General features: G+C 51.6%; 3 protein-coding genes across 4 annotated transcripts; 1 reads left to right on the top strand and 2 right to left on the bottom strand.

Moving 5' to 3' along the window:
* The first annotated feature begins 3,551 nt into the window (after positions 1–3,551).
* ABHD1 (abhydrolase domain containing 1) lies at positions 3,552–9,043 on the top strand. Its single transcript, XM_090281037.1, has 9 exons — positions 3,552–3,745; positions 6,678–6,838; positions 7,183–7,365; positions 7,561–7,606; positions 7,744–7,856; positions 7,989–8,162; positions 8,328–8,376; positions 8,476–8,641; positions 8,764–9,043. The coding sequence occupies exons 1-9, from the start codon at positions 3,632–3,634 to the stop codon at positions 8,973–8,975; spliced, it is 1,218 nt and encodes a 405-aa protein (XP_090137163.1). The 5' UTR covers positions 3,552–3,631; the 3' UTR covers positions 8,976–9,043.
* PREB (prolactin regulatory element binding) lies at positions 8,996–12,894 on the bottom strand. Of its 2 annotated transcripts, none has more exons than XM_090281034.1 (9): positions 12,518–12,894; positions 11,738–11,930; positions 11,321–11,541; positions 11,060–11,140; positions 10,836–10,960; positions 10,467–10,640; positions 10,256–10,328; positions 9,905–10,064; positions 8,996–9,719 (listed from the first exon to the last, which is right to left on the bottom strand). In XM_090281034.1, exons 1-9 carry the CDS (start codon positions 12,650–12,652, stop codon positions 9,625–9,627), a joined length of 1,257 nt encoding a protein of 418 aa, XP_090137160.1. In that variant the 5' UTR covers positions 12,653–12,894; the 3' UTR covers positions 8,996–9,624. The 2 variants fall into 2 exon arrangements, with proteins under 2 accessions (XP_090137160.1, XP_090137162.1); XM_090281036.1 differs by having other exon boundaries at positions 11,738–11,863; positions 12,518–12,578.
* Positions 12,895–14,024: 1,130 nt separating this feature from the next.
* On the bottom strand, positions 14,025–15,921 carry PRR30 (proline rich 30). Its single transcript, XM_090280192.1, has one exon. The coding sequence runs from the start codon at positions 15,306–15,308 to the stop codon at positions 14,037–14,039; it is 1,272 nt and encodes a 423-aa protein (XP_090136318.1). The 5' UTR covers positions 15,309–15,921; the 3' UTR covers positions 14,025–14,036.
* Positions 15,922–16,242: the final 321 nt, after the last annotated feature.

The raw sequence follows: 16,242 nt of genomic DNA, 5'->3' as shown, positions 1-16,242 counted from the left end.
CAAGGCTCCATACTATATCCTCATCCATTGGCCCAAGGACTTAGTTCTCTTCTTCTTTTCTGATTGACTTGAGAGAGAGACATATCAGTTGGTTGTTCCACCTATCCATGCACTCATTGGTTGATTCTTGCATGTGCCCTGGTCCATCGAAACCTTGGTGTATTGGAATGATGCTCTAACCACCTGACCTACCCAGCCAGGGCAGGACTTAGTTCTTTGAATAAACAATTTCTTATCTCTCTGGAATCTTCATCTCTCTCTCCATCAGCTGCTTCCCATCAGCATCCGTCACAACAAACCCACTCTCGCCAAGGTCATCCTGTCCTCTTTTCTGGGATGGACATTGATGGATACTGCCTCCTTGGATCATGGTATTCATTGGTTTCAGCAACACCATTTCTCTCTCTATGGTCATTTCTTCTTGGTTTTCTTCATGCTTCAGCATTCCTCTGGGCAGTTTTCCTCACTTCCCATCGGTTCATGTACCTTCCATCACTCTGCATTATGGGTTAAACTGCACCCTCAAGACTTACATGTTTAATCCCTAAGCCCCGATACCTCAGAATGTAATCTTTGGAAGTAGAGTCACTGCAGATATAATTAGTAAAGATGATGTCCTACTGGAGTAGGGTGGTTTCCTAAATTAATGACTAGTATCCATATAAAATTGTGGACGAACACATACACACACAGAGAATGGCATGTGAAGATGCAGGCAGAGGTCGGGTGAAGCTTCCACATGCCAAGGAAGGCCAAAGATTGCCAGCAGAGCACCAGAAACTAGTGGAGAGGCATAGGAGAGAGCCTCCTTCATAGCCCTCAGAAGGAACCAATCAATCTTGCTGACACCTTGATCTTGGACTTCTAGTATCCAGAATTGTAAGATAATGAAGTTCTGTTTTTTAAGATACCCAGTTTGTCATACTACAAACTAATATATTATCTAAATGCTGATGACTATCGAATCTCAAATTCCAGTCTCTAAGCCCCAGACCACATCAGAAATTGAACAGCGTACTGACTTATGCCTGAATCTTAACTTATAAAGGTGACTGAGTGACAACATGGAGAGGTCAATGCCATTGAAAGAAAAGTTTAATGTTACAGTCCCCCTAGAAATGAGAGGCATAGCTTGCCCACAGGACCACTGTGAGGAGCACCAGTGTAGGTCAGAAGGCAGAGAGAAACAAGGGTAAGAGGTAGGCCACAATCTTTATTAAGTGAGAAAGACAAGGCAGTGCAGGGTAAACACCCTTGGATTAACTAGTTTGAATATTTCTGGTGGACTTTGGAGGAAAGGGGCTGTCCCTAGCTGTCTGGTATCTCGACCTGTGTTGATTTAGGAGAGGGGAAATATTGTCTTGGTGTGCGTGAGTTAGATGAAGGAAGTGGCTAAGGGTAGGACTCTGGGTAGCAGGGGAGATGTAAAAAACTTTGGCCATTGGTTTGGCTTTGTGATAATGGATGCCAAACACACAAATACAGAATCTAAGAAACACTATTAGAACACATATCAGCACCCCAACCTCTACACGTCTGAGCCAGAATGTATCTCCTTATTCCTCAAACCTCCCCCTCCCCCTGTTTCCCTATCCCAGAAACGGACACATCCCTGAATCAAAGCAGTCAGAAACCTGGGGGTCATTCATAATTCCTCCTTCTCCCCACACCTCCTACCTACTGTTAATTCAGCCTCCTATCTTAAAGATCTTCACTGGTCCCCCAGTTCAGGCAGCCATCATCCTATGGAAGTTCTGTTAACAGCTTCCTAATTGGCCTCTCTGCTTCCATTCTCACCCTCCTCCCATCCATTCTCCAAGTAGCCTGAATGATTCTTCTGTAACAACTCTGGCCCTAGATGGTGTGGCTCATGGGCTTGAGCGCCAGCCTGCGAACCAAAAGCTCATGGGTTTGATTCTCAGTCAGGGCACATGCCTAGGTTGTGGGCCAGGTCCCCCTGTTGGGGGCATGCAGGAGGCAACCAATAGATGTAGCTCTCACACATCAATGTTTCTCTCCCTCTCATTCTCTTTTCCCCTCTCTTTAAAAAGAGATAAGTAAAAACAGCAAATAGCCAACAAATGGACTGCTCCCTATGACATCCTTTTGAGAGCACATTCTTCCCAAAAGCTTGTTGGAAATCAAGCCCTAGATGCCCCATACATGAATAAAACAGGCACCACCTGAGGAAAATTAAAAAAATAAATAAATTTTAAAAATTAAAAAAAAAGATAAGTAAAATCTTTTAAAAATAAATAAATAAATAAATACATAAATAATAAAACAACTATGATCATGTTGCCCTCCCCTTGATAAAGCTCTGATGGCTTTTCTCCACCCTTAGGAAAAACGCTAACATCCTTGTGTAGCTGCTCACAATCTGGTTCTTGACCCTCTCATATGCTCCAGACACACCAAGTTTCTTTGGTTTCCTTTAAGAAGTTTGTCACCTCCAGGCTTTTGCTTAGGCTATTTCCTCTCTTGGAATGACTACTCTCTGCCTGCCTCCCCCTTGCCTGTGAAACTCCTACTCACTTTTTGGTTTCATCTTAAATGCATTGTTGTTTAATATTGGGTACACTTTCTTTGATCCCATGGAGTTCAGGAACCCTCCCTTACCTAGCACCATACTTTACTGCAGGGGTTCAACCCTGACTACACCCTTGAATCGGAGTTGGGGCCTGGACACTGGTAGATTTAAAACTCCCAGATGATTCTGCTCTTCAATCAAGGTGGGGAGGCACTGCTCTGGTAGATAACTTGTTCTCACATCCCAGTAAAGACAGGGACAGCATCCCTGGGGTATCCCAAGGGCCTGGTACAGAGTGGGGGAGGAGTAAAATACCTCTTGTACTTATTTGACAAGGATTATATCATAGAGTGACACTGTGTGAGAGACTTCTACTTCTGTGTGTGTGACACTGTGTGTAAGCCATCCACTCAATAGCTGAAAGCTGATTATGTGGCTGCGGAATGTTAGTGTCACTGGTTGTGTCCAGTGCGAGGACCACTGTGAATGGCTAACACTGTGGGACTTCCGGGTGTCAGTTACCACGTAAACTGGTCACATCCTGAGTGTAAAGGGCACTGTGAATGGCTGTACTCTGTGTGCCAGGGCAGAACGTCACCGCTGGAGTGGCTGTGTCCTCTGTGTGACGGGCTGAGTAGCTGGGGGACTGTGGCCAGTCTCCCGTCTCACTGTCGCCAGGACAGAGTTTGAGGAAGGGGCTGGAGTGCCCCTCACCAAGATGGCGGTTGCAGGGAAGGCTGCTAGTCCTTCCAAGGACCTGCCCTGCTTGTGACCGTGAAGCGGAAGCGGGAGGCGGGGAGGCGGGGAGGCTGGGAGGCTGGGAGGCGTGAGGTCCGGGGCGCAGGCGGGGAAGCCATTTGCAGATCACCCGGTTCAGCTCTGCAAGAGGTGCCGAACGCGGCAGCCCCAACCCGCGCAGTCCTAGCACTGCCCCTCAGGGTGCACAGGCGGTGGGCGGGGCCCGGCAGTGGAGGCGGGACCTGCACAGGCCATCCAATAGCATGTAACGGGTGGCTCCCGCTCGCGCACCTGCAGGCCCACAAGTCAAAGTCAAAGTGCTGGAGCCAGTCACGAACTTTGGAGTCAAAACCCAGCAACAATATGCTGAGCGCCTCCCTGAGCCTCCAGCATGGCACCTGGACTGAGCTGTTCTTTCTGCTTTTGGGTCTTGGCGCTGCCCTCTACTTGGGCTACTACTGGGCATGTGTGCCCCAGGTGGGTGCGGGTCCAGAGCTCTGGCCGGTGGGTTGGGGGTATGCGGGTCTAGGGGGCAGCTTCCAGCTGTGAGCTCACGCCCCTTGTGGGAGCTGGCATGCTTGAGCCTCCCGTCCCAGATGAAATTTGGCGCTTCAACCCCACCAACACCCCGGCCTGCGCTCCAGCCAGACTCCACTTTGCTTATCGCCTTATGGAGAGTAATTTCTTCGCCTGCCTAGATTCTCTGCATCTGCCATGCTTCTCATGCTATCTGGGCCTTGCAGGCCTCAGAGGGGTGCTGCTCCCTATGACGTGCAGAGACATTGGGGGAAAGGCGGGTGGAAGGCATCCTGAGGAGTCAGGGAGATATGCACACTATGCTTTCCTTTTCTTTTCAGCAGTCCAGCTAATTTCCTCATTAGCTGCCCTGAATGAAGGGCTCTGAGGCCTGTGGGGTTGTGGCTAACTCCATCAGATAGTAGGGCCTTGCTTCTCGTCAAGGCTGGTGGACGGTCCCCTTATGGTTCGGGATTAATGGAGAACCCTAATCGCCCTTGCACATTCAGCCCTGTTTTAAGTTCTAGGCTCTCCATGTACAGCACAGTGAGAAAGTCTGGAAGAGGTTGATTTTGATGAACTTGGAGATTATATTCTCACTGAAATTTAGATTAAATATAAAATTTACATATCCAGAAAAATCAAAATCTTTTTATTTTCATTAAACTGTTCCAAGTAGCTGAGTCTAGTAAGAAAACTATTGATTCAAGCCTTTAAAAAGATCAATAGGGAATTTTAATGTTACCTAGACTTTCCTGTATTTTCAGAGCTTTCAACATTCACATGTATTTTTTATAAAATAAGTCTGCCTTAATAAAACAATTTTAAAAGTCCAAACCTCACAAATACCCTATAAATATTACTTTATACAGTATGTTTGGTTGGGAAAGTCACTCATTTCATACCTTAACTGAACATTTTCCTTTGCATCAAGCCACAGAGCAGTGACAGGCAGACCTCTGCCACTTCATACTCCAAACCTGTCCTTGACTTGCACATACTGGTTAAAATGCAGGAAAAGTGCTATGCTGGGGGCCCTGAAGACATGGCGTTTGGATATTTCCAGCATGGTAATGGACGGGCATTGATTGATCCTTAATTCTCAGGAATGAGTCAAGAAATACTTCACTATAGTTAAAATGAAACTAACTCACATAAATCAAACCTGTCACCTAATTTATTAACACCTTATTCCACACTACTGAGCTTTTTGACCAAGGATTTAATAAATTGGTAACAACTGAAAATCTTGGCGCTTGCGAGGTAATATAGTACAGTGACTAACAGCACAAGCTCTAGAGTTGAACAGACCTGGTTTTGAATCCCAGCCCATCCACTAACTAGCTTTGGCAAGCTTCATGACCTTTGACAAATTACTTGACATTCAAAAGCCTGTATCCATAGAGGGATCACATTACCTGTCTCAAAGAGCTGTTATGAAGATCACAGGACATTATTATGTAATATGCTTAGCACAATGCTTGGAGCATAATGAGCACTGAACAAGTTTTACCTACTAGTATTAGTGGTAATATAATTATTTTAATTCTGCTTTGCCTCTTTTTGCTGTGTGATTTGGGGAAACAATCTCTGTGAGCCATAGTTTCTTCACTTATAAAACATTGTATCTCATAAGACTGGGCTTAGCCTAATGCCTGCATATAGCACACAATGAATCATAGGTGTAATTATTCTAGGGCTTAAAGACCAGGGTTCAAGTCACATCTCACAACAGTTGCACACAACCAACCTGGCCTGTCTAATTCATAACTTACCTAACCCTCTTTGAGTACCAAGACTGCAGAAGAGAGGAGAATCTGGTCCTCAGTTCCTTAGGTCCTGCAACAGAAGTGCAATTTCTGTTTCTTGAGTCTGAAGTTTTTTGGCTTTGTGGGACATACTCCTTCATAAGCCTTCTATGTGGCTAGTCCCTCATTCACTTGGTCTACCCAGAAGAACCAAGCAGAAGGGTTGTAAGTCGGGGCTGAGTCCTCACTCACCTCACCTGTCTCTGTTATCCAATCCCTGTTACCTCCGCCCTGGCTAGCATGAAGGAAGTGAAAATCTATTCACATGGGGACTAATCCTCCTTTAGAATATGGCCTAAGAGCAGGGACGCGAGTGAGAAAATGAGGAGGACACCCTTCAGCAGTGAGCACACACAGTAGGGAATAGAAATATGCAACAATGGGGTGCTAAAACAGAAGGAGCCAGTGGCCAGAGCTAGTTTTAGGAAAATGCAGCTGCAAGGCAAAGGTCACAAATCAACGGTGCTGCATTTCTTCAGCTTCTGTCTGGGATCGCAACCCTTCCCGCAAGGACCAGCTGGGCAATGCATCTATATTACTTGCTCTCTCCAAAATGGGGTTGGCGCATGGATAGGCTAAGGGGGGGAGTCAGCAGCCAGTCAGGTGCAGCAGCTCCCAGCCCTGGTTCTGGGTCAGTGCAGGGTCAGTTCTGGAGAGGTGACACTCCAGGACTGCAGTCCTTTCAGCCTCTAGCGGGACTATATTAACAGAGGTGACTTGGCCATTCCAGAGGTGTGCTAGATTTCTCACCTCCAGCAGAGGCAGTGGCATCCAAGCTGACCTCTGGAGAGGGGGCACTCTGGTGTCAAGTGCCCTCAGTCGCTTGGCACAAAATTGGGGGACCCCTGGCTGGTGTGGCTCAGGGGATTGAATGCTGGCCTGCAAACCAAAGGGTCGCTGATTGACTCCCAGTCAGGGCACATGCCTGGATTGTGGATCAGGTCCCCAGTTGAGGGCATACAAGAGGCAACCACACATTGATGTTTCTCTCCCTCTTTCTCATTCCCTTCCCCTCTCTCTAAAAATAAACAAGATCTTTTTTTAAAAAAACTGGGGGTGAGGCAGATTGTGTTGTGTGATTACAGAGGCCTCAACTGGTGACTGGGTCCCGGTTTCTGGCCTTCCTGGAGCAACACTGTCCAATCACTGTGGAGACTTTCTACCCTACACTATGGTGTTTTGAGGGGCGGCTACAGACCATCTTCCGAGTCTTACTGCAGCCTCGGCCTCTAGTCCCTTACAGGAGGTAAGAAGGGTCAGAATGGGGTGAACACCAAGCTGCAAGTATAGGGGAATCCTGTCTACCTCTTTTAAAATGAAGGTAATCCTTGCTACCCTCTACCTCAGTGTGCTGAGGGTAACAATCAGAGTGGCTATATGGAGGGCTATTTAATTGCACCACCAGGATGTAATATTTAACCTTTTATATCCCCATGACACTTTGTTATGGTCTTGTCTTACATAATGCATGCCTTCAAATGATGCTAATAGGAAGCTGTGGGAGTTGTTTTGGTGGGGCAAGGGTAAAGCTCTTCAAGTACACGGAGTTCCTAATGACATCTCTGTGTGCCCTTTTCTCCACAACCACAGTGAGGTCCTCCAAACCCCAGATGGAGGACAGCTCCTGCTAGACTGGGCTGGCCAGCAGGACAGCAGTCAATACCCAGACCCTGCCACCCAGCCCATTGTATTACTGCTCCCTGGTATTACAGGGAGTAGCCAGGAGACATATATCTTGCACCTAGTTGACCAAGCTTTGAGGGACGGTTATAGGTAAGAATGGGCACAACCCAGAAGAGTGGGTGGTATCTAAGAACTGGTAATAGGGAGGTCAATTCAGGTTCTCATAGCTCTGGGGAGGTGGTGCTATATGAAAGGCACCCTTTTGACTGGGTTCTTTCTGCAGGCTGCCAAAGGGGAGGGGCTTTGAGGGAGGATCTGTCTAAGACAGACCTGTGTGTGCCACAGGGCTGTTGTTTTCAATAACCGGGGCTGCTGTGGGGAAGAACTGCTGGTGAGTACCCTCCTTCCTCCTAACAGGCTCTCTGAAGGGAGAGATCCTTGGCCCTGGGGCTCTCCTTACCTGCCCTCCCATTCTGCTGCCTTCTGGCCAGGGCTTCCCTCCCTACCCAAAGATGTGCTTTGCCTCAGACCCACAGGGCCTTTTGTGCCAGCAATACTGAAGATCTGGAGACAGTTGTGAACCACATAAAGCACCGCTACTCCCAAGCTCCACTGCTGGCTGTGGGCATCTCTCTTGGAGGGTAAAGGCTGCCTGGGCTTAACCCAAATGCCCAGTCTCCCTGTTTCTTTCCTCCTCCATGTCTTCTCCCCATTTCCTGTCTGCACTCACTAATGCAAAGCCTTCTTTCATGGTTGCTCATCCAATCCTGCAGGATATTAGTGCTGAACCACCTGGCACGAATGGGACAGGCTGCAGGGTTGGTGGCAGCACTGACTCTATCTGCATGCTGGGATTCCTTTGAGACCACCAGCTCCCTGGAGACCCCCCTCAACTCACTGCTCTTTAATCAGCGCCTCACTGCGGGGCTCTGCCAAGTTGTGGACCGGTAGGATCTTGGCAAGTGGGACGGGGCAGCAGACTGGGTAGGACAGCAGACATGCCAGGTTCTCCCAATACTTGGGTCAGTTCTGAATCTGGGCTTTTTCATTCGTGAAATGAGGCAGAGGCTGGGGGCTCTGGGTCAGGCCCAAATTTGTGCTCTCTTTTGCAGAAACAGAAAGGTGATGGAAAAGGTGGTTGATGTAGACTTTGTGCTACAGGTATAGTCTTTCAACCATCTCCCCTCCACTCAATTATTCTTCCAATATCTTCCTGTTCCCTGATCTTATCCTAGCCTGTCCCATCTCCACTGCCCATAGGCCCGCACAATCCGCCAATTTGATGAGCGCTACACCTCTGTGGCCTTTGGATATAAAGACTGTGTTGCCTACTACCAGGCAGCAAGCCCAAGAACTAAAGTAGATGCCATCCAGATACCTGTGCTCTGCCTCAATGCAGCTGACGACCCCTTCTCCCCAGTCCACGGTGAGCATGCTGTCTTGATGCTTTAGGCCCCAAGGACAATGAATCATGAGGTGTAAGTGGAGAAAGCATGGGTTCTCAGTAAAGGCCTGGGCTCCTGACCTCCTCTCCAACCCCTCCCCCAGCCCTTCCTTTACAGGCTGCCCAACAATCTCCCCACGTCGCACTGCTCGTCACAGCTCAGGGTGGCCACATAGGCTTCCTGGAAGGGCTGCTCCCCTGGCAGCACTGCTACACGAGTCGCCTCTTCCATCAGTATGCCAAAGCCATCTTTCAGCACCCAGCTGAGCTGCGCAGCCTCAGGGCACTCTCAACTTCTGAGGGAGGCAAGAGCTGACAACAGTGCCATGTAGGGTCTCAGTTCAGTCTTCCCTTGTTTATTAAATATCAACTTTTCCTGTTGAATGGGCTGAGGTTCATTTTCCCCTTTCTCAAGACTAGGGCGGACCACCTAGGAACTTACTGCACATTTAGCCTGGCTGGCTCAGGGCTCCTCAGCTCAACCCACAGACTACTGCCTGGGTCATCCTTTTGCCACTTCTTTTCCTAACGCCAAGTCCCAGGCCGGTGCTTGCCTCAGCAAATGCAAGGGGCTCATGTGATGAGCAATTGGCCACAGGTTGTGAGGGGAGGAGGAGAAATGGATTGTTTCTGCAGGAAGGGCAGCGCTAACTCCAGATTCTAGGGCATCTTCACATATTCCTGGAGAAAGGATAAGTTCAACTCTGGAGCCTCCAGTAAGCAGAGGAAAGGAGGCAGGTGGTGTGGCCTGGGTTGCAGACACCACTGTCCTGGGTGGCTCCAAAGATGATGAATACAAGGTTCCCAGAACTCTGAGTCCCACAGGGCCACAGCCAAGCTTTCATTGGGAAGGGCAGGCAGTTCCCGTCAAGTCTCATCAGAGGCCACCTCAGCTGTGGACCCAGGCTTCCACTTGGTCCAGAAGGTGGCAGAGCCTGGGCCCCTGAGATGCTGGGAGCAAGAGGCTAAAGAAAACCTGGAAAGGCACTCTGGAGCAGCAGGATGGTCATAAAAATAAGCCCGACGCATAGCAGCAGTAGTAGCCACACAGGAACACTCCCTGCAGGGGAGGGTAAGGGAGGAAGTCAGTGAGCAAAGGGGCTTCACAGTCCAACAAACAGAACCCTCAGCCAACTCCATTCAGGGAGCGGGCAGAGAGCTATAAACAAGTAGTCCATTCTTCCAGGAAGCACATTTTTGCCAGAGCTAAAGGTTGGGTGGTACCTGCCCACCCCAATGACTCACGTCGTGAGGGTAGCAGGTGCAGCTGGCAACGACTATCCACAGCCACAGAGAAGAGGGCAGTTTCGTGGGACCCAAGGAGCTCTGGACCACGACCTTTCTCAGGTAGAAAAGCCACATCCGTCACCACAATGCCATGGACTTCCTTCACATAGTAGAGGCGCTTGGGACGGGAGGAAAACAAGTGAGGGAAGCTCCAGTTGGAAATATTCCTTCTGGAAAACATGCCCCCTGCCCCCAGAAGGCTGTCACTCTACAGGCTGAGACACATTCCTTCCCATCCTCAGGGTGGAAGCAGGCCTAGAGCTCCCACCCCAAACAGCCCTCAGGGCTGTGCCCACCTCCATCCATTACCTGGAGAGAGAAAGCTATGTAGATGGCAACAGATCCAGTGACCGTGCCCAGGCCTAGGAAGGTACCCGAGTCACTGCAACAAACAAAAAAAATGTTCACTGTCCCAGAGGCCTGTACAGCAACACTCATTCACTAGCAACAGCTCTCAGGTAGGACTCCTGCAGCTCTGCCAGCCACCCTCACACCCAGCTCAGCCAGCACTGTCTCAGACCTGACACTAAGGCAGGAGATGACTTCATGGCCACAGGGTTTGGTCCGAAGAGGCAAGAAGGTGGAGCCATCCCAGGCTGTGAGGTAGCACGGTGGGGGCTGGCGCAGACGCTTGTGGGGAATCTGCACCGTGAAGAGTCGCAGCCCGGCAGGCTGGTCTGGAACCTTCCCAAACCTGATGGCCAGGGAGAAGAAGTTCAGCCCCCGAGGTCTGCCCAGCCCTCCTCAGGAATTTGTACCCTCCTGCGCCCTGGCCTGAGGTAATACCCGCCAAGGCTACAATCCCCCCACCCCAGCTTCCCCCGGGTCTTTTCCCACTCCCCTACATCTAGGCTGAGCCTCTTTTAGCCACCCTCCAGGATCTTCACACCTGCAGGCCTGGTAGCGGTACGGCGTGTTAGAAAAGGTGGGTCCGTTCTCTTGCCAGTGCAGCTGTGTCACCAGCTGATCCTTCTGCCACACAAAGGCCTTAAGGTCCCAGCCCACAGTTACCAACTAGTCAGGAATCAAGATTCCAAGAGAGGACAGTTAGGAGACCCACTTACAGAACACGCGGCATAACCACCTCCCTTCTCCACCCTCTCACCTCCTCACCTTGCCATCAGGACCCAAAGCCAGGTCCTCAATCTCCCCTTCGTGGGCTTTGAACTGCAGCACTTTCTCCAGGCTGGGTACCTGCAGCCAAACCACCACCATGGTTAGCCGGGGTACCCAGCAAGAGCGCACTGACTGCCACCCCCTTTGCTTCCAAGGGCCACTCAGCGCAGACTTCACTCACAAGTTCCCAGAGCCCATGTTACGTTTCTCACAGTTCTGGCTTTGCTGCTACCAACACGCATACCCACCAAACCGTACCTTCCAGACCCGAACATAGCCATCTGTCCCCCCAGTGGCAAGCAGGGTATTGTCGCTGTTGTAGCAAACAACTTTCTGCAGTGGATCAGCGCTGAAGTCTGTCTGCACTGCCTGCAAATTCTCCACTCTCAGTTCTGGCCCCTCTGGGTGGGTTTCAGCTCCCGATTTCTTCTCTGTTGGGGCTGCCCCCTTTCTTTGTCGAGGCCCCTGCTCCTTGGAACCTGCAACACACACAGCTCACCAGATTCCAGGCTTCAGTAGTCAATACTACCAGCCCCCTCTCTACACGGCTGGTGGACAGCCAGCTTCCCACCTGCCACCAGAACCCCATTTCCAGCCCCATTTTTTCAGAGACCAAGAGGAGAGTGATCTTACTCATATAACTGTTTTCCCAAACCTAGAGAACTGGCTTCTCACCTGCTTTCTCTGCCTTGTTTTTGCCCTTCTGCTGGTGGATCTGGAAGCGCAGGAGCTGACAGTGGGCATCCTGCCCTGCAGCAAGGATGTTACCAGCCAGCGCCAAGTTCATAGTAGCCCGGGTCTCTGTGTCATGGGAGTGTAGTAAGGAGGCACTCAGGCGCCCGTTAATCTGTTCTAGCTGCAGAAAATGCTGTGGGAGAGGGAACCAGGCTGAGCAAGGTTCAGGGGTGCCTGGGGCTACCTCAACGACAAACTTGCATCCTATGGTCTGACACCCTATCCCTTTATTTACCACACCTTCTAGTTGACAAGGCTTTCTCTAGCCCCCACCCCCTTTTTTGGTTTGAACTTCACAAATCTGTACAGCAGGCAGGGCTGTGATCATTGCCTCCAGTTTACAGAGTAATGGGTGACGCTTAGAAGAGTGAAAGGAAACCTAGCCTAAGGGCCAAGTACTGCACTGTCGCTGCTCTTGGAGGACAGTCAGCCTATGCGGCCTCCCCGGAAAAGGCCGGAATAAGACCGTCGGTGCTGCTCTTGAGCTGGAGCTGAAGCGCCTAAGCAGCGCTGTGTACAATTTTCACTTTACCTTAGGAGTCTCTCAGTCGCCCTGTGATTAAGTTCTCTGCTGAAATTCGCTTCGGGATGCCCGCTTGCGGGGGATTTCCACTGGGCAGGGGCAGCATCGGAAGCTGGGGTGCGGCCCGCCCCCGCGACCCTCCCTGAATCGCCCTCGGCCCAAGGTGTGACCCGGCCAGAGTGGCACTGCGCTCTTACCACTCCATTCTTTATGCCTGTCTTGGCGGCGCCTCCTCCGCCCGCAGCGATGAGCAGCCCTGTGCTGGGGTCGACCTGAACCGCGTACAACGGGAACGGGGCCCGGTACAGCTCCGGCACCCGGCGCCGACCCATCCCGCTCCCAGCGCGCTTTACTGTTCGCACCGCGGCACCCAGGACATGTCGCGCCCGGCCTTCGACTCTTGCCCTGGTCGCTGCTGAACTTGATTCGGTCGCCGCCGGGAGGACTCCCGACCCCGCTCACACCCGCGACATTGCCCAGCTCGAACCACAGACGGTAACCCGTATGCCAGCCCCGGGCCGCCTAATCCGGTCTCGCTGACTGTCAGTACGCAGGCGCACCTAGACCCTCTCCTCGCGCAGGCGCAGAACCGCCAATACGCGTCAGCAGTAGCCGGTCGCAGTGCGACCGAACACCTGTGCCGGGATTACTTTCTCCGCCCCATTGTTAACGTCAGATTCCGCCATCTTTTTGAGGGGCGGGAGCAGAGTGGGGAGCTAATAAAAGTTAAAGGAGGTTAATAAATTTGTAATAAAGATATCCTTGGATTAGGGCTGTCTGCCTTCAAGACTGATGTGCAGACTCATACAAGCACAGCCTTTATGTTTTACCCCCAGAGATGCAGTGATTTGTCCCAAGTTCGCATACTGGAAATGTGACCTGTGTCTCTTGCCTCTTGATAGAGGCCTGTGGACTTTAAAACAAACCTGGCTTTAAATCCCGAAACCACTGCTTCCTTGTATTAGGAAACGATTTACTGTAACACCTCCCCATGGTCGGCAGTGGTGGGAGTTGGCCATTCTCGTGGCTCTGACCCTGCTCCTGTGCTCAAGAGTTTGTGGGTGGCGGCTGCTCCCCTCTGACACCCTCAGAGGCAGGGAACTTGACTCCCAGCAAGGCAGCTCTCCTCTCTGCCTGACACACTCCACCCTCCTGAGGGGGCCTTGGGTGTCTGATCTTCAGTGTGAGGTCCTTGTGGTTTTCTGCCAGGCAATGCTAGGAGTGCCCTTTCCTACAAGGAGACAGACACCTCCTGCTGCTCACCCGGCCTCATCAGCATGCATCTTTGTTACCTCTAAGGTGCACCCAGAGGAAGGGACCCAGTGGCTTCATCTTTGGGGATGCCATTATCTATCTCACCAAATTGAATTAAATGTGTGAAGGGCCAGCCAGAGCCTTCTGTACAAGTCAGGGGCTCAGGTCTTCTAGGTTCCATGCCCTTTTCAGATACAGGGCATTCACTCATCCTGGCTACTCTGTTTCTGTTGACTCTCCCCCACCCCTTGTTGGGTTCTGGCTCTGCTGTAGGTACCCACTGTGTCTGCTCAGCAGGACACAAATGCAAGTTTTGCAGGGTTAGGCTTTATTGGATACATTGAAGGCTGAATGGGGCTTCGAGTACCCTTGGTCCTCTTCAGGCAGGGGAGAGCAGACTCCACAAGGGACTCCCAGGGTTAAGGGCTAGAGAACACACGTGACCTCCAGCCAGTCAGCCCTTCAGGGTGTTTCGGGGACTGCTTGATATCTGGGGCCTGGTGGAGACGGCAGGGTTTGGAGGAGGTGCTCCAGGGAGTCTCCGTGGCTCTGGAACTGGAATGGTGAATTTTGGAGAATAGGCTCTGGAGAGGCAGACATCTTTGGAGCAGAGGAAAGCTTGGGCTTCAGGGAGACAGTGGCCTTTTGGGGGGCCTGAGGTGGAGGCCCTGGGCATTGAGTAGAGTTTGGCACTTGAGGGCCTGCAGACCTGAGGCTCCCAGTCTGGGAGGGTTTGCCTGGGGCTGAACTGGCAGGGCCCTGGGCCACTGGGGCTGGAGTTGCTGGGGCCTGAGAGGCCTTGCCCTGAGGTCCTTCTTCCTCCAGTCTTCTTTCTGGCAACAGATGCAAAGCCCTGGCCTGGCCACGAGGCAGGTGGAGGCCAAAGCCGATGCCTATGCGGAGTGGTCTGGATTCCTGGCCCTGTGCGCAGGGCAGCAGTTGGGGGAAGACAAGCAGCCGGGGTGCAGTCCTGTATTTGGGCATGGGGCAAGAGGGACCGCGGGGCTGGAGACACACCAGGCATATAGGGTACTCCACGACTGGAGCCTGGCTGGTTCTGCCTAGCCACAGGCGCTGCAAAAGCAGTAACCGGAGGTCATGTGCGATGCGGCGGTGCCCCAGTTGAACCACCAGAGCCTGGGCCAGGGCTCCCGGATGCCTGAACTCTGCAGGGTCTCTGTCGCTTGCCACACATCCCCCCGCCACCCCAGGGGACCTGGTATCCTGGTGCTGATGCCAGTGCCATGTGTGTTCATTAGAGTGGATCCCCGGGGAAGGTAGGCTGGGCCTCGGGGAAGTGAGAGTGGAGCTAGCTGGGTCTTGGGGGTGGGAAGGAGACTGGCAGTGTGGGAGAGAGGAGTTCTGGGGCTGCGAGGGATTGGAGGAGTGAGTAGGGGAAGGAGAAGGGTATAGCTGCGGGGAGGGAGAGGAGGAACCAGGAAGGGAGAGAGACAGGTAATTCTGATGAAAGAAAGTGGGGGAACTTGGGACAGAGGAAGAGTAAGGATGTAAGACAAAGTCAGAATTTGAATCAGAAGAGTAGAAATGGGAGCCAGGAGAGTGGGACCGTGGAGGAGGGGAGCAAGGTGAGGGGGAGGGAAGGAGTGATTTTTGAGGAGGCAGAGGCTGGAGGTTATGGGGAGGGGAGTCCACAAGTTGTGAGGGGCCCTGAGGGGAAAGCCTAGAGAGTGCTGTGTTCTGTAGCAGCACTTGGTCCTTGTTTTGAGGCAACATGGCCTTGAAACTGGAAAGGACTGGGGCGTCAAGACCAGAGATTAGAGACCTGGCAGAGTCAGGACCAGTATCTCTGGTTGCAGCCTAGGAGACACCCAGCCCAGATCAGGCCGGAGCTTGGATCTAAACTTGGCTTCTCACTACTTTGCAGTCAGCCATTGATGAGGGATGTATAGGGATGGACGATCAGAGCTGTCTCTTGGGAGCTTCAGGGCAGCAGCAATTATCCAAATGGGCCAAGGAGGAAGACACAGACCACAGGACCTGTAAAGAAAGAAACAGAGCCCAAGATATTGGGAAAACAGGTCCATTTCTGGCTCTGCCTCAGGTGCCATTTCCAGGCTGGTTCACTAAGACCCTACACCCATGTCACCTTTGGGGTCAGAAGAGCTGGCAAAATGCTCCAGGGAAGGTTAGAGCTGAGGAGGAAAGAAATGGGGAGGGTAGGATGGAGTTGAACAAGGGAGTCTGGGGTATCAGTGCTGAGATGGGACTAGGAATGGAGGGTTTTCTGGTGTTGTAAGCTCTTACCCATGACGGTTCCCCCTGGGCTGTGTTTCACAAGACACCTCGGCAATGAGGGGACCTGGGAGAAAGAGGAACAGTCACTGAAGAATAGATCCACCCCTCTCCACCCCAGCGTCCTTTACCCTAAACTCACTGTGACCCAAACTTCTGTCTGAGCCTGGCCTTGAGTTCTCCTTTGGCCAGATGGAGGTCTTTTGTGACAGGCTTTTGGTCTCCTACACCTGAGTCAGGGATTCTGCAAGCATCCTGGTTTCCTGCCACTCCTGCTCTCCGGACCCCTTGTTGTCCCTAAAGCTAATGTCCTCTGGCTCAGCCTGGCCCTGGCTGATAAGGCTTATCACACTCAGCAGCAACAGGAACAGTGGGGCTAGCTGGTGAAAGCCTCTGAGAGACTGGGCCTTTGTTT

Source organism: Furipterus horrens, unplaced genomic scaffold (assembly GCF_987537825.1).
Source record: "Furipterus horrens unplaced genomic scaffold, mFurHor1.1.pri manual_scaffold_6, whole genome shotgun sequence".
NCBI lineage: Eukaryota > Metazoa > Chordata > Mammalia > Chiroptera > Furipteridae > Furipterus > Furipterus horrens.
Note: the sequence above shows the minus strand (reverse complement) of the source record. Positions and strands in the feature narration are given on the sequence as shown.

Bases quoted from the DNA above. Each gene is read 5' to 3' on its own strand.
- PREB (XM_090281034.1), bottom strand. From the start codon at position 12,652: ATGGGTCGGCGCCGGGTGCCGGAGCTGTACCGGGCCCCGTTCCCGTTG. The intron at 10,961-11,059 runs GTGAGGAGGTGA...ATTCCTGACTAG, and splicing joins CTTTGGGTCCTGATGGCAAG to TTGGTAACTGTGGGCTGGGA. The intron at 9,720-9,904 runs GTGAGTCATTGG...CCTCCCCTGCAG, and splicing joins GCACCTGCTACCCTCACGAC to GGAGTGTTCCTGTGTGGCTA.
- PRR30 (XM_090280192.1), bottom strand. From the start codon at position 15,308: ATGTTGCCTCAAAACAAGGACCAAGTGCTGCTACAGAACACAGCACTC.
- ABHD1 (XM_090281037.1), top strand. From the start codon at position 3,632: ATGCTGAGCGCCTCCCTGAGCCTCCAGCATGGCACCTGGACTGAGCTG. The intron at 7,607-7,743 runs GTGAGTACCCTC...GCTTTGCCTCAG, and splicing joins GCTGTGGGGAAGAACTGCTG to ACCCACAGGGCCTTTTGTGC. The intron at 8,163-8,327 runs GTAGGATCTTGG...TCTCTTTTGCAG, and splicing joins CTCTGCCAAGTTGTGGACCG to AAACAGAAAGGTGATGGAAA.